Source organism: Acipenser ruthenus, chromosome 20 (genome assembly GCF_902713425.1).
Source record: "Acipenser ruthenus chromosome 20, fAciRut3.2 maternal haplotype, whole genome shotgun sequence".
Lineage (NCBI taxonomy): Eukaryota > Metazoa > Chordata > Actinopteri > Acipenseriformes > Acipenseridae > Acipenser > Acipenser ruthenus.
In genome coordinates, this window is record NC_081208.1 from 23395352 (window position 1) to 23412685 (window position 17334).

Consider the following 17334-nt stretch of genomic DNA (forward strand, 5'->3'; position numbering starts at 1 on the left):
AAAAAAGAACCCCGCAGTCATATGATTTAAGAAACACATGGTGGGATCTCCAATAGCCAACTGAAAACCAAACTTTGTGTTTCAATCAACTGTGGGGACATCTGCTCCAGAGGTCTTTCCCAGTTACAAGTGCAGGCAATTTAAATTGTGAGCTGAGTTTGACAAGCAATTGAAACTTGATATTAAATCCCTGCTGTATCCCGTTACAAGCTGGAATTCCTCATACAATACAGGGGTTTCAGTTGGATTGTTGCAAATGTCTAAACTTGAGGATCAAGACCAATACAGCTCGACAGGCTGTGTAAAACAAGCAGGGAGCTTCAAAGAAATGCAAGTATGATTATCCAGACTTTGAGTTTATCTAAACAGCTACCTGATGTTCACCTGTCATGTTATGTGTACTTTTCTTCTTCCCTGTTGTCATAACAGAAAATGAGTCAGTCCTCTCCCTCTCTCCCTGATATTTTCAGTAGTACAGTGCTGTCGTAGTATGTTTTTTTTATAAGAAACATTATAATAACAATTTAAATAGTAATAATGTGATTAATCAAACACTTTGTTAACAGCAACACCCATTGATCCCAATCTGTTTGTGTAAGATTGTACTGCACAATATCATGTTGTTACTGTTATATCAGTTAAAGGAAATCAGGAAATGTTGCCAAATATAATAACAACATATTTAACTGATAACATTTAGAAACACTCTTAAAGCTGATAAAATACCAACCTCATACTGTATGTAAAAAATATGGGGCACTATACCTAGAATAAAATCAAAATTTTCAGAGGTTGTCATTTTCACTTTGAATAAAACATGCATCAGACATTTTTGCACAGATTAATATTACATTATTTGTGGCTCAGAAGGCAACAACACCTGGCGTGTAGATTCAGAAGCTTCCTGAATGACAATTATACGGGATGATCGCCTTCTCTCAAAGAAGGCCATTTACTATTGCTCAACAACTTGCACACCACTGGTGGTCAGCAAAGACATCCCTGATGATCGTACAAATGTTTACTCCAATGGAGACTGATTTCATATCCGCCACTTCTTAGTAACCCTCACCCCCAGCTCGTGGCTTTGAAATTGCAGTGGGATATTAATAGGTGATATTAGCAACACAACTGGCGTTTGTTGGTGTTCAATTACGAATCCCCATGTTGTCTGGGTCAAAACGATGAAGAGATGTGTGCAGAGCTTTCCCAAAGAGACAATCCAGCCTGGCAACAGCACAGTCATGGTGTGTGGTGCCATCGGCTTCAAATCCAGATCACCCCTTTTTGTTTAAGGCAACATGACAAACTAGCACGTTTTGTCAATGTGGCCCACCTCCTTTGGGGTGGGGCAATTTCAGTATTGTACATTTTTTAATTATATGGTCATCAATTGGATCATTTCAAACAATTCACCTTTTCTACTGTCAAAGTGTAGTCCAAACATAAGTACACATACAGGGCGCGAAATAACCGACGGCACCAGCGGCAATTGCCGCAATGCCTCTCAAATTAAAAATAAACTTAAGGCAAAAGTTGCCTGTAAGCCCACCCATCATTGCCACCAGTGTCCGTCAGCACCAGCACATCTGATCTACAACCCATTCACAAACTTGCTCAGCGTTAGCTGGGCCATTCTGACACAATTCAATACAATTCTGTCTAATCTCGTCCTGCGACAAAATGACTCATCATCATACTGCATTATTGTTCCCATTCTTTTTACTGTGCACCTCCCATCACTTAGCCATGAGAAAGACATATTGTATCATTGGTTAATGACGGGATTTTTCCATCTGTGAACTTCCAACTCAAAAACGTTTAAAAAGAAGAAGAGCTGTCTAAAGCGGCAGCGAAGTGTTCTAGGATTGACCTAATGTTCAGGTTAGAAATGGGTGCACAACAATTCGTCCCCAACAATAATAATAATAATAATAATAATAATAATAATGTGAATTTACTTTTAATTTTGAAAGCAATAATTACAGTACAATTAAGAGCAAGATACAAAATACAATGACTTCAGTCCTAATAAGTGCAAATACAAAACACAGTACGATTTGATATCGGGACAATTGAAGAGCAGATAACAGTGTTGATAGTTACATCAGGGTTAGATACGAGTGCAAGTGAAATACAAAATACTACAGATTGGACTAAGTGCAGGATTATATACAGCAAAATAGGGAGCAGATAAGTGCAAGTTAAAGTGCATTAGATTTGTGACAGAACGGGCTTAAAATTGCAATACTTTACAATGCAACAGTGCAATACACATTCTCACTCCTTTCATGTCTTCAGTGTATATAACTGCAAATGTATATACATTTCAATGACAGCTGCTGTTTTGTAATTCAGTGTTATCCCCCCCCCCCCCCCCCCAAACACGGACGCTGAAAATGAACACACAATAGGTAGATAATTATGAGTTTTGCTCAAATTCTTAAACCAAAAAAAACAAACTGAGCAAGCAGCTATGACATGGTTCAAGTAGCAGCTTCCAGCGTTACGGAAGAGATAACATAATAATGAAACACAACCTTGAGAAGTTTTCATTTATTTTTGTGCAATACATTCTCACTAACTTACGTAGTTCTGCATTTTAACTAGTAAAACGTGTGCTTTCAAGAAAGGGGTTTGAATGTGAATGCTTAAATACAGCATACCTTTTTTTCCCTGAATGTCCAGCAATGCACCATAACAAAAGTGTAAATCCTCTGCAACTGTTAATTTCAAGAACTGTGAAACTATATATAAGGCCTCTCAAATGTAAACATCCAACACTATGTACATCCAGCTGTTCATCATTGTGATGCAGAGCACTCTCTATTGCCTGACGTAGTTTCTATTTCGAGTTTTCATTTTCAAAGCCAAATTGTTTGTACAGGTTGTACAGGTTTTGTAACAGCGGTTAACAGACTGCAGTAACGCAAACACTACAGCCTGAATATCTCATTTGACCACTATCATTGTTAAACTAAAGCCATGGGTAAATCTTAAAACATACATTTAGAGATATCTCAAAATGATTTCCAGATATATTTAAATGGAGTTTTAAATTAGAGATCTAAAATGCATTTTGAGATATCTTTAAATCATTTTAAGATATCTCAAAACACTTTTCAGATATCTCTAAATAACTTCCTGTTCATTTAGAGATATATAAATCATTTAGAGATATCTCTAAATAACTTCCTGTTCATTTAGAGATATCTCTAAATCATTATTAAGATACCGGTATCTTGAAATAATTTCCTGTTCATTTAGAGATATCTTGAAATGACAGTTTGGCGTACCATCCTTGCAAATATCTGTATCTGTAAATCAATTTGAGATATCTTTGTTTCATTTTTAGATATCTCAAAATGAAATTAAGATGTCTTCAAAAGGGTTTATTTACAGATATTGTCTACTCATTTAAAGATATCTGCAAATTATTTACAGATATCAATCTTATAACTATTTCAATATATCTTAAAATGCAATATATCTTAGAATTTTAGGACTGAGACCATTTAAAAAACAAAAACAAAAAAAAAAACACCTATACACATAATTTTTATATTTTATTTATCATGTAATAATAGCATATATTCTACTCAGTTCAACATAAACTAAACTCAGAAATCTCGTTCCCATGTGTAACATACAAAATGCTGAGGTGCTGTTGCATTTATGGATAAAGTTACCACCTTTCAGAAGACTAAATATGGGACATGTCATAATTTGCAAATACAGGTTACCCAGTGTTCTTTCAATGAAAACTCAGTAGAAGTGCAACAAAGAAAGAATAAGAGTCTAAGCTGTAAATCTCCCTCCCGACCAGAAAGGGCGCTGTGTAAGGTGGATGGTATGCTTCCCCGTAGACTGGTCGACTTGATGGTGAGCGGAAACCGGAAGTTGTCCATCTTGGCGGAAGCGCGTATCCCTTGTGATCAGCTACGGGGCAGGCAGCGATTGGAGAAAGGCTGGCGCCGGGCTGATTGCAGGGAGGAGTTGGGTAGTACAAAGGGGGCGTGAGTACTTTCCCTTACGCTAAAACTAATCATCCAGCTGGAGCCTGTATTTTGTTGTTTTTGTTTCTGCAGACGAGTAGCATGGAGATCAGGAGCTGCAGCCAGGGTGCCAGCTCACCATTACGAGTCACCGTTTCACTGCACAGCACAGCAACTGTCACAGGCACTCGGATCACTTCGGTGTATTTACACAAAACACAGGATAGGATTTGTATTTCAATCCCACTGGGGTTTCTCAGTATTTAAACACTAAGCAAAGCAGATTCATTTATTCAAATCCATTCAATACCAAAACAGCATTGGCTCCAGGACAAAGTTTGCACACATTAAAAAAAAAAAATTGCATATACTAGTAGAAAATAAAGATGAATCTGTTTTATATCACCTCGCTTAATATAATGCCCCGTTTATTATCACGATTTTTCAAAAACCACTTGCCACGTGCTATAGGTTCTTTGAGAAATTACCTCTCTTGATATCATCTCACAAACCCGCTTATTGTCACGTTTTGTGCAGCCTGTCAAATGCTGCGTGTCCGGGCTTTACTCAGTAACCACAGAATAGAATTAATTTCCAACGCAGCTAACAACCAACAATCATCTTGGCTGATAAACTGACATTTTGTGCTGCCAAATGCTGCGTGGGCGGCCTTCAGTTACAAAACACCAGTGTCACCAAATATTAACAGTCAGTCTTACACAAATGCACACAAAAAACACCAAGAATTACAGCTCTCATCAGTCAACAATTCATGCCTTTTTTAGATAATGACAACACTGTTTCGTTCCAATTAATGATACCTGTGAGGGCACTGTGTAAAGGGAACAGAGTGCCCTGGACTGGATGGCCTGACAATTCATTCCCAGGGTTAGGTGGAAGTTGGACATCTAGAAAGGGGGCGGCGCTACGGTACACCAAGTCATCGACCCAGAAGGGAAGCGATGTGGCAACCGCGGACTGGAGGAGAAATGGTTGCTCTCGCTAACCAAGGGAGTGTGACTGACGATACAAAGGGGGATGTAGCAAGGTGATCTGTTCCTTTGTTATGGTTAAGCTTAACCGGAAGGAGTACTGTGATTTATAGCGAGTGTTTTGTTGTTTTGTCATGTCTAAAAATCTACTTGTTTCTTAGACGGCTAAGACGATCTGGAGCTGTCGCTACAGGCCAGCATTAAACCCGGACAACACTGCACCAATGTACACGGATAAACTGTATTTCACCACGAGCACTATAGCACACGCTGTGGACTTGTGACAACGTGTGTGTGTTCTACTGTGTTTATTATTTACGAACTGCGTCCTATTATTTTGGGACTGCAACCCATTGTTTTGGAACAGTGCAATACACATTGCTGTGTATTGCCTAGGATTATTCTTTGTGGTCACCAGACCAGGATTATAAAAATAATCCTGTTTGGATTGTGAACTTTATTGTCTGTCTTCTGTTTCATAATCACATCACCTGCGCACTGCAAACCACTTTGCCACAGTCCTGTACAGTAAACTATATGTATTTGTTTAAATGTAAAGAACGACTAAACGTACAGTATTGAAACACTGCTCTTTAATTCACCGTTTTATTTATTTTTTTCCCTCACACTCATAATGTGTTCATGACCTGCTTTATATCACATGTTAGGCGCGGTTTAGGCATTTTAGAAAAAAATGTCTCTTCCATCAGAATTTTAATTCCCAAACGACTCGCTTCAACATCTGCGCAAGTGCTAGTCAGAGCTTCCGTTTCCCTTCAGACCGTGTCTATGGTAACGGCTGAGCCTTGACAACTATGATTTTTTCTGTACAAACCTCACAATTTAAAAATGACACTGTATCTTTGTTTTATAATGATTTTTCGTGTTACTTCTTTTTATATTTGCATTTTGTTTTATATGTTACATTTCGTGTTATTTTGTATTTGTAAAAAACACAGTTCTCTATGTATAACCAACCTTAAATGGAGGCAACAAGCCCAGCATTTGGTCCACAGGAGCTGGAATGAACCAGCTTGTTATCTACAATGGATTCATCACAGCATCACAATATGTCTCAAACTCAAATGACTCTGCTCATGGATGTTGATAGACTTGCACACAGCTTTCACTCAGTCAAAGTGCAAGAAGTGGTGCAGAATAACATCCCCACTGTGAGTCCAAAAGAGCACACCTCGTTCTAGAACTAAGAATTTAGAAACACAAGCATGGCCAATCTGGGGGAAATGAATAAGCGCCGATAAGGCCAATTTGTGGCCCACACCTGGCTTGGAAAAATTACATTTCTGAATACTCTTACGACAGTTGACAGTACAACCCTTTTCCATAGCATTGTACTGGACTTGAAATTCAGCTGTAACTTTGGTTCAATGGGAAGAACTAACCACGATCTGAAGATGTCCTTCATAGATTTGTCAACTTGCCCTGATCTAACAGACATGGCACAAAAAACTACATGTACGATACCATGGAAGGCAGATGTCTGTTTGCGTTGAACTGTCTGTTAGAATTTTGGCTTGTTTTTACCACTGAGCCAACTGAAGATTGCCTAGCCAAGTTTCAAGTTAAATCCTATAGATTTTCTATGGGATAATCACATATTTTTCCCATTAATTCCAAAACATAAAATATCAAAGCCTCAGACTTGTTGTGACACTGTCATATTATTATGTACCATTTAAAATAACTGAATTATTTTGGGTACAGAATTTAATGCAAACAACAAAAGAAACTGGATTGGTGTCAATAAATCTCCCCCCAAAAAAACTGACACCCGTTTAATAATGCTGAGTTTGGATCTATGTTGGAAGTAAACCTGGTTGCAATGACATAAATTACAAGCACAAATCATAAGTTATGCTAAATGAAGACACTTTATTTTTATTTTTTTTAACTACTATTACGGAAAACAACAGCACCTCCCCGTAATTCATCTAGGTGTAAATTATTTGTAGTTATAATCAGAATCTTTGCTTTGAAATGGCTAAAAAAACACATCAAATTAATCAAAATAAACATATGCTGAACTATTACAAACAATAAAACAACGAGTTGGTTGAGTAAACATAAACCATTCTATAATGAGAGTCAGGTTGGGTAAACCTGAAAAAAAAAAAAACACAAAAAAACGATCTTCCAGATCTATGCAATTTTCTAAAATGTTTCTATTTTACAACAAGATTTAATTTGATAATAATAAAACACCTGTCTATACCTTGCACGTCACAGTAAATAAAACAACCTATTATCCATTTTATTCTAAAAATTTTACATTAACTGCCATTGCCAGTCTACCAGGTGACAGTGTTTTTTTTTCTTTTTCTTTCTTTTTTTTTTTTACTTACTATCACACGATTTTAACTTACCGGTTTAAATACACCAAATCCGACCTCCCAGGTTAATGTGGTTATAGTGATAGGTTAATCAAAGATACTGTAGCTGTACCATCTGCAGGCAGTTTTTTTCAAGCAAAAAAAAAAACAAAAACGTAGGCTGGTAGGTCGTGTGCCATGTCTAGAACAAGACTTCCTTGATAGGGTTACTCTTTTTAACATGGTGGAGAAGACTACCTTTACCATCATTATAATTGCATCTCCTTTTACTTAGCCTCACTTTCTACTCCCACATTTCATTGAAATATGTACAAAAGAAGTACTCTGATTTTCTTATTGAAACGGTTGCTTACACTTTTTTTTGTGAGATATAAATATTTTTACAACTGACGTCCAAACGCTATAGCCAATGATTTTTTTTTTTAATCAAACCTTTGGTGTTTATAATCTGTTAATATTAGTGTGTATCGTAGTTTACAAAATACATAGGCCTATAAAAAAATAATCACGGTTTTATATCAACTTAAATACTAAGAGGTACATTAGCATTGACAAAATCCACCCAAACCTCCTAAATTAACTGTTTTATCACAAGCACCCAACCATAATCTACTTGATCAAAAATATCCTTTCCATGACAATTCCAAGTTTAAAAGTCCAATAATTATATTATCTAAATAAAGTCTAATGATTAGCTTTGCTAAAAATAGATTCTTAACGCTCCAAGGTGTCTATTTCAACATAGTTTAGAACAGACCAGTGAATAAATCTATACCTCACTTTTTTTTTTATGAATTCAAATCGAAAAAACATAACCTTTTTCAAAATGACGCCTCATATATTAAAGTAAAGACGGACTTTATGAACATTATTGGGTTTAATCCAACAAATACTTGAATCAGACTAGCCTGCAAAACCTACAATTAATGCGTTTTTTTTTTTATATTGGGCTAATTAAGCAATTATTTAATGCAACTGTAAACTCCATATTGTAATCAAGTTACGCATTTCCAGAATCAAGTCAACAGTAGGCTACAATGTTCTGGTAACTCTCACTGGTGGTCTATGTTCATATACAAAGTACAAGATTTTAACGGATTTAGAACGTTTTCAAAAATCCAAATCCTATGTTTAAGCAAGTTTTGGATAGCTGTCGGGTAGCTTTTTATAACCTAAAAGGTATGGGTGAAGGAGTACGAATAAGAACTGACTTATCACCAACCAATAACGATGCTGCTGTTTCTTAATCAAACTCAAGATTTACACATTCACATGTCAACATATTTATTCTGTATCTTGAAATCCTGAATGATCTTGGTTTACTGTAACACAGCCTTGATATTTTGCACATTTTAAAGGAACATGGGGTGTGTGTTATTCTCCTATAGCTACTCTTCATTTGGGTTGTACTATTATTATTCCCATGGTGTGCATATCTATATCCTGCTACATACCTACTATTTAGCTTATGACAGTGTCCCATCAGTAAACCCAGACAGAAATCCAAATAATAACTTTTAAAAGCGGAAAGTGCAATTATGAATCCCCCCCCCCCCCCCCCCAAAAAAAAAAATAAAAATAAAAAACAAATAAATAAAAATAAAAAAATAAATCACAATACTGTAGGTCTGAATTATTCTGGTCACCTGCGCCATGACAACACGTAACACCGTGATCAACCTTAATCTTCAACTCAAATAACACACTTTTTTAAAAAAAATAAAATGTTAAATATATTTCTTCTGCCATGCGTACTACATCAGCATCCCGTCTGTAGTTATTGCATTTGTCTTCGTTTTTTTTTTTTAGGTATGAGCTTGTAATAACACATCGCTGTTACTTACGACTTTCCATGATTGACGTGAGTGAGTTCTTACACCTGGCTTCTGATGCTGCCGCTAACTCTATTTCAATAGGCCTGATATAATAACAATGAACCCAAGCAATGTAAAGTAGAACCCAAAGCTTCATCCCTTTACTGCTACAGCAGGGTTCGGATGGAATCTTCTGTTCCTAAGGGCTTAGGACATTGGTGATTCCATAAACGGAAACCCGTTCGTACTTCCTAATGCATTTGTCTGTCGATATTAGAACATAACCCTTGACAGTGTTTTACAGTACCTCGTAAAGGTCTCCCGAAGCCATGCTGGGTTCCAGAACTTGAGCTGGGCTATTTGCTTGATTCCTTGCTTGCTTTTTTTTTTTTAGCTCGCTGTGTAGATATGAGTAAAGCCCCGATCGGCTGGTATTAGCAAACTGTCTTGTTATTCCGAGCCAGGCGTAGCAGCAAAGCACAGGCAGACAGTGTCAATCGAGCCCGGCTGTTGTAGATGGATCGTTCTACAGCTAAAACAAACAAGGCGGGAGATTTGGGCGGTGCTGGTTGAACACTGTAGGTATACGGTGTATTTGGGTAGATCCAATCTGCCCCCTTATGGAACCCACCCTTCCGTATGAGTTTTCTTTAGGTAATGTACCGTCCTAATTACTCTATACACGACAAATGACACAATGCCCAATTGGGTGCTACCTGGAAGCTTTTGGTGCATTCCCCAACGTTGACTATTGTAGACTGTTAGATCATTTTAACCCTGGAAAGTCCCTTTAATGACGATCCTTCCCATAAAGACCAGCAAAACCATCATCAGTATCATACACATGTCTGTGTTAGCCTACATTAATAATATGGACTTGTGAGTTGCATACCAAACAGCTATAGTAGCCAAATACCTTTTAAAATAGAGCCTGTATTTCAAGTAAACAAAAAAATACAATGTATATTTTCTTTCAAATGTCAGGTATGACAAACTGGCGACAGACCATATTTGGGAATTGGAGTTCACAACAATTAGACCAGTGCCCTGCGTTTTGACTCTTTGTTATTTTTATAATGTATATATTTTTTCAATTGTTAATAAAAAATATTCTGTTGTATAAAACGTTTAAAGAATTAAACAGTACAATGTAACCATCTTAGTGTTTATTTAATGTTTGAGAACACTGTAAATAGAATGCGTTTATTTTGGTAACAATTCTGTTCAAACAGCAATTTGTGGTCAAAAGTAAAATCTCAGACAAATAGAATTAACATCTGTTTTTATTCTGAGCATGTAAATACAATCTATAGAAACAGTTAAATGTGTAAAATTTATATGTGAGATTATTTCTATGCACTTCAGTGTCCTTGTACTTGTCCTTATTAACAAGTACTTATTTATACCCTTTGATGTATGCATTCTGTAGCAGGCATGAGGACTGAATATTGTTGAGTATTTAAATTTTTAATATCATAAGTCACAACTCCTTGATCCAGATTTGTGTAGCAGTTATTATAGCCCTAAAGAATCATAAAATAAATAATATTGCTATTATTGCAGAATTCACAGTTTGACATGTTTTCATGATTTTCAAAACCTTGGTAGCTCCATGTTTTTAAAGCATTGTGCAGTATATTTAAACAGTTTGTAGTACTTTTTCTGTCTAGACTAAAATGTGTATGCATTGAGTTAGTCAAACTTGAAATCAGTGCAATGTCTAAACAGTTATATTGAAAAAGTCTTAAGTTGGTTAACAATACACATGGGTTTCGGAAGTGTATGCAAAATAATCTATATGGAGTTAGTATTTACATTACATCTGTTGTTTAGATCAGTTGAATAGACATCAGTTCACAGTTCACTATTGTGATAAATATATAATTGTGTTGCTGACCTAATAATAATAATAATAATAAAACATCTCCACTTTTGTTTGCTTCCTTGAATGGGTAACTGAGATTTAAATTTAAAAGATTACATAACTGTATAAAATGTATATTTATAACATGTGGATTTAGATTGTCCAGACTTCCATGGACTTTAGAAAACTGAAATGATCCTGTACGCACTCAGTTGTTATATATGCTGTTTTAGTTAGTTTGATCATAACAGATTCTACATATTATTATTATTATTATTATTATTATTATTATTATTATTATTATTGGTACTCAATGACTGTGTAAACAAAGGCAACCGAGTGAGAGTTTTGTTTTGTGTTGAGTGATACCTAACCACTTTACATATCTTAACAGAATGACCCTGAAAATCTGAGTATCTGCACAGCCCTATTGGAAAAATATTCTATATGACATGTGAGAATTGAGAACCAAACCCACTGTAGAATTGTTCAGGTATACCCAACCCATTGTAGAATTATCCATAAAAAAATTGTATTTGATTTACATGGAGCCGGATTTTCAATATTTCGCAAAAGACCCAGGATGATTTATGGCATTTACTGTTCAATTCATTTCAGAATTTTCTTAGTCAGCATTTGTGTCCAAGGGACAGCATATTGTGTTCTGTAAATAATAATGACCAGTGACAATGAATAGGTATTATTATTATTATTATTATTATTATTATTATTATTATTATTATTATTATTATTATTATTAATGATTTAGCAGATGCTTTTGTATGCAGTGCTGTAAGAGCTTGTTCCATTCTAGAAAGAAACTTGTATGTGAGAGCTGCTTGAATGCCCATTTTGAGATTCTTAAATCATCAAATGGTTCTCAACCACCTCCCAAAAAATGTTGTTCTAAAACAAAATTTAAAAAAATGTAGTTAAAAAATAAATAATTTAGGAAGCTAATTTAAGAGCTCCTACAAGCACCTTAGTTGTTTATTACTAGTTGTGTAACATTACCAGTTTGATTGCAAATATGGTGTAAACTTAACATGGTGATAAATGCATTGTATATGGGCCATACTGTTTAGAATGATTATATAATAAAACAATTGTAACAGTGTACAACTTAATAACTTAGTGGCAGGGAGGGTCCGTTAAGTTGTTCTGAGTATTTTCTTGCTACATTATATTACATTATTGTGTTCCTCTTTGTCGTCTATTTTTGCCCAATGTGCAATTACTGTATTCATTTTTGGTGTATTCATTTATTTCAGACATCTCAATAGTCATCTTCTTATCACAGAGAGCAGAGTATTATGCATGCTTGAGAAATGTTGCCACAACTGCTTACTTGACTTCTGTTAACTTAGTTAACATGGGGAAACACACGAGTATCCAGTTTTATTCTGACAAACTGTTTTGACCAAGTCCCTCCCAGTAACATTCTTCTTGCGAGTCAAACCCTGTAGGATTCACATTACCATTCCTATAAATCCCTCATTGGGAGCAAGGTTACCTGTGGTGGGTCCTGATTAGAAGACTAGTGATTTATTTTAATGGATCACACCTCATTTGATTCACTCTGCCTTCCATCCCTGCTGGTGTCTTCAGCTGCTGCTGAGATTTCCAAGGTCTTCAAGTCATAGGCCTTGAGAGTGAGCATAATCTGGCAGGAGGCACCTTCTCTTGGCTTGAGATTGACTCGCTTTGGGTAATATAAAGGTGTTATTTTTTCAGTAACAATATTTTCCAGATTTCAAACAAAACCTGGGGAATTCAAATCACAGAACTACAGAATATAGTGTTTATTTCTGGATCTTTGAGAGAACATCTTCAGAAATATATTTGTGCTGTTTTCTGTAAATATTCCTTCAAAATGCCATAAAGCGGGTAAACATTTTGAATTTTGAGCATTTCTCATTTGTGTGTCATTTGTTTCAATATGTCTAATTTGTTTTTCCTTTAGTTTCTCCAATAGTGGTTTTTGGAGAAACATTGCTGACATGTATCCGATTAAAAACATAAGAAAACAAGATTCTTTAAGGATCAAAGCCAAATGCATTTGCTTATGCTCATAACTGTGATGGAAATACCTAAACCAATGAAAACTGACTTCCTAGACGGACTAACTGAGAGTAATTACATTTGGCCAGTGACTTATTTAAATGGCGCAAACCATTTACAGATTGCCAGTATCAAAACAGGAACAAGATTCCTATCCCAGATGGGTATTTATTTCTAATTTAATCTTTTTCTCCCAGCTTTTGTTATTGGTTGTTTGATTGCAAGGTTAATTTCTATAAGAATTATAATTAGCGCGTGTAGTTTTGGGGTTTTATTTCTGATCACGTGATGTTCCTTTGAACATATTTTGAGCCGATTCGCTTTCTTAATCAAACACTAATTCCCAAAGGAAGTTGTTTCTTTTTACCCTCATATCTTGATTGATTTAACAAACGACCTGCATTGATCTCACCTCATTCTATCTGAACCTGCATTTCGTTCTGGCTCTAATCGCCAAATTCAGTTTTTTAATTTCCACTGCGTTAGTTTCTAGTAGTGCGTCGCTAATTTAAACAATCTGGTATTCAGTTAAGGCTTAACAACTATTAATTAAGGTTTAAAGGGAGGGAGAGAGATGGAAAATAAAAACCGAAGACTAGAAGCCCAAATTATAATGTACCGCCATGCAACCCTAATTATCTAAAGGCCATTGTTCCAGGCTATTGGTGTGTTTTTTTTCCCCACCTAAAGGGGTGAATTGGAAATCGTGGAGCAGCTTCTGCCAAAATAGAAATGCGTGTAGGAAGTTGTGATCTGTAAGAGCATCATGTCTATTTGGTGTCATTGTTGCTACCCGGTTAGTCAGCAAAGCTGTATTTCCATGGTAAACATATTGAAAAAATATATCTCCCATATAAAGCCTCTTCAGTTACTGTATGTATAATTCTACCACGTAAAGTTTCCTCTGTGTTACACTTTATTATACATAATAGGGCCAATTTTTGTACCTTATATTCATATTCCCAGTTTTACCATTGTAACTATGAAAAAAATAAATTAAAAAATGTGACCAGAAGTATAGATAGGGAAGAGTGTACATACATAGGGTGCTTTCAAATATAATGCTTTGAGTATTCGATCATTTTGATTACTTAAAAAAAAGGCATCATAGACATCACCCCCCCCCCCCTTTCCATTGGATATACAAGGTGTAGTTTAACTGTGCTTCTCTGCACCTTACTATACTTTCACCATGGTATACCGCAGTCAACTTTTATAAGGGATCCGCCATCACATATCTCAACTCCATTAACTACATGGGGGCCATTGCAAGACCAGGTTAGCCAGGTTTTACTATATAAAATGGGATACTACAAATTCTGTAATACGTTTTACAAATGCATTGCTGAGTGACTGCGAGTAACATGAACAGTATTTTATACAAACATATTTAGCTTAGTGTTTATAGATATCTTTGTTTATTTATTTTAATACTGAAACATTTCAGCTGTAAGCTATGTTTTCATATTCAGCCATTGTTTACGTGAAGTGCAGCAAAAAAAATGACATTCATTTTGTCCCCCTTTCTTGCACAAAACATAATACAGGAAAACAAACATTCAACATGAACTGTGCTTTTCTGAACTTTCTTTAAATGTGTTTAATACCAGGATTAGCAATACAGACATCATCGAGCCTATCATATATAGAATAAATTAAGACAAGAGAAACATTACAACCTGCATAAGTCATGTCTTTGTATATTTTTATTAATTACATATCACACGGCTGTACGTATGTTCATGCACACAAAAAATAAAAAATCATAAGATATACCAGCATTTGTTATTAATCTTATTTTATGTTCTTAGACTACCTATTATTCTAAAATGTAAATGCAATCTATAGTCCAACCACAACAACAAAAAGGGCTTGTATACGCCTATATGGTTCTACATATGTAAATGGCTTGAATGAATAAATACAAAATAGTTTTTCTTCCCTTGTGTCTGATCGTGGAATTGGTAACTTCCTTGTGTGTCTGATCGTGGAAATAGTAATGTCTAGTTTTATGGCTTTCATTGGTGCATGTGCCTGCTATGTTTTGTTGGAGTGGTCTCTGATAAACCAAGATCCTGTCTACCTACTTTATGGACTTTTGATGGTGTTCTGAGCTAGTTTTCCAATAATCTGTTGGAGTTGGGAACACATTTTAAGTCTGATTGTGATCGCAGTTGTGGAATCACAAAACCTGCCTAAATTGTTTAGAGTGTTTAAAATTATATCATATCATTTATTGATCATATTGTAACTATTTTTTTTTGTGTATATATATATATATATATAAATTCCTAAAACCGGATCAGTGACCAAGCCAACAGGCTTTATCTGATTTAGCACCCTGTTCACTGTGACTATATGTGGTTCAAAATACATTTCAATGTGCCATTTCAAACTGACTCATTTTATCTAGTTTAGCACACCTCTATCAAATGCGGCTGGTGGTAAATTCCGGTTTGGGTTACTAAATGTATAGCGCACTATAACGTCATTTTCCAGGAGAGTTCAGAGAAGGAGGAAACAGCTGTTAATCATGGCAGCAAACCAGGATTCATTGAGGCTGTAAGTATGTTCACGCAAACTTAAAACACAAAGGGTGTACCAAGATAAATTAAAAAAAAAAAAGAAAAAAAATTAAGCAAGTCTGACTATGCTTTAATTGTATCCCCACACACAATTTTTAAACACATTGTAATACAGTTTGTGGCCTACTAATTTGTAACAAACAATCCACTCCACTTGTCTGTGGTGACAAGTGACATTTATTGAGGCGTAAAAACTGTATGTAAAAGAAGGTGTGAAATCTTCTGGGCAATATTGTTTTCCCTAAAAATAAAGAACCTGTATAGGAGACGCCACATGGTAATGGGGCAGTGTTGTATCCCTCGTTCATTTTATCATAATGATGATAATATTCCTTAGGGCTCCTGCATAACTGGTAAAAACAAAAAAAAGTTTAATGTGCAGGTGGATACCTGCAGCTAAAACACGACAGACACGTTAAGGAAAAAGCACTGGGAAGCAGAAGAAAGGCTAATAATGTTTTATATATATAGTGACAAACCGGGGTAAGTTTGCCACTTGCAAGACCTGTCACACTGTCTTTTTGTGTAAATAAAACACTGGACCACAAATATATTTCAACAGGGCAGGGTCTGTATATTTATATTCACAAAATAAATCAAACAAAAACAAAAGCCTAACTCCTGCAAGAAGTACTAACTAAACTTATTAAGTATTAACTATTACCGGGCAGCTGTTTTCCAGTACCCAAAACACATACTTATTCAAGTATTAAAATGCCTTTCATGTTTTCAGGTCTGTTTCTGTTTCTGTTTCTGTTTCTATTTCTGTTCCCCTCCCACCAAGCTTCCTTCAGGCCTTAGCTTTAATGCAGACCCAGACCAAACATTTTGCAGAGTTTAACATGAGTTTAAAATGATGTCAAGTCTGTGCTCTGCATCTTTACTTCAGCGAGGAAGTGTGTGTTAGGCCTTGTAAATCAAGCTCAAAATTAGTAGTCACATGTTAAGTATATTGTGCTAATCTTATATTTGCATTGCATACTTAAGAATCATCACCTAAGAAATGTGTTATGTAATCCCATACGAACTTTACCATGATGTCCTCCAACAGCTGTTTAATCACAAAAGATTTGCCAAAACACATGTGTGGAGCAAGTCACAACCCCCCCCCCCCCCCCCCCCCCCTCAAGGTAAAATTAATCTCTTCTAGCAGTTTCTCAAGCTACTGCCAAAAAATATCCAAATCAAGATGGCTATCTTGTTACCTACATATAGAGTTTTTAGTTGAAACAATTCTCTTAATATTTTAGTATTTCTGAGTAGTATGTTCCGTTTTTTTAATTTTAAACATCTGCTATGTAGTTGCTCTTTCAAATCTTATTCCTATTCAAAAAAAATGTTTATAGTTTAAAAAAGGGTGCCTGTTTGCACATACATTGTCACAGCAACCACATACATATAGTGCCAAACTAATAACTCCTGATATATTTAGCTGGGAACCTTTGCAAAAAGGCATATTCTGGTACAGTATATGAAGCAGCCTTGCAGGACTATAAGCATCATGCTATGGATGTTTTTCATGGTCGCCCCAATGTTTAAAGGGTACATAAGGACCTTTTTATTTTATTGTGCTACATGTTTCCATGTGTTGCTACGACTCTGTACGTAAGGTGTGTCTAAGTAAGAAATGTAAGAATTTTTTAAGCCATGGTTATTACCCCTTTAAGCTTAT

The 17334-nt window shown here is 35.6% G+C and overlaps 1 protein-coding gene across 1 annotated transcript in view; it reads right to left on the reverse strand.

Annotated features, from left to right (window-relative positions):
* The window catches only part of LOC117425964 (chromodomain Y-like protein 2), a 35598-nt gene extending 25876 nt beyond the window's left edge, over positions 1-9722 (reverse strand). The window contains exon 1 of the mRNA XM_034043309.3: positions 9460-9722. Coding sequence (XP_033899200.3) covers positions 9460-9483 — 24 coding nt within the window. The 5' untranslated portion in view covers positions 9484-9722. The remainder of the gene's footprint in view (positions 1-9459) is intronic.
* Between the last annotated feature and the right edge of the window lie 7612 nt (positions 9723-17334).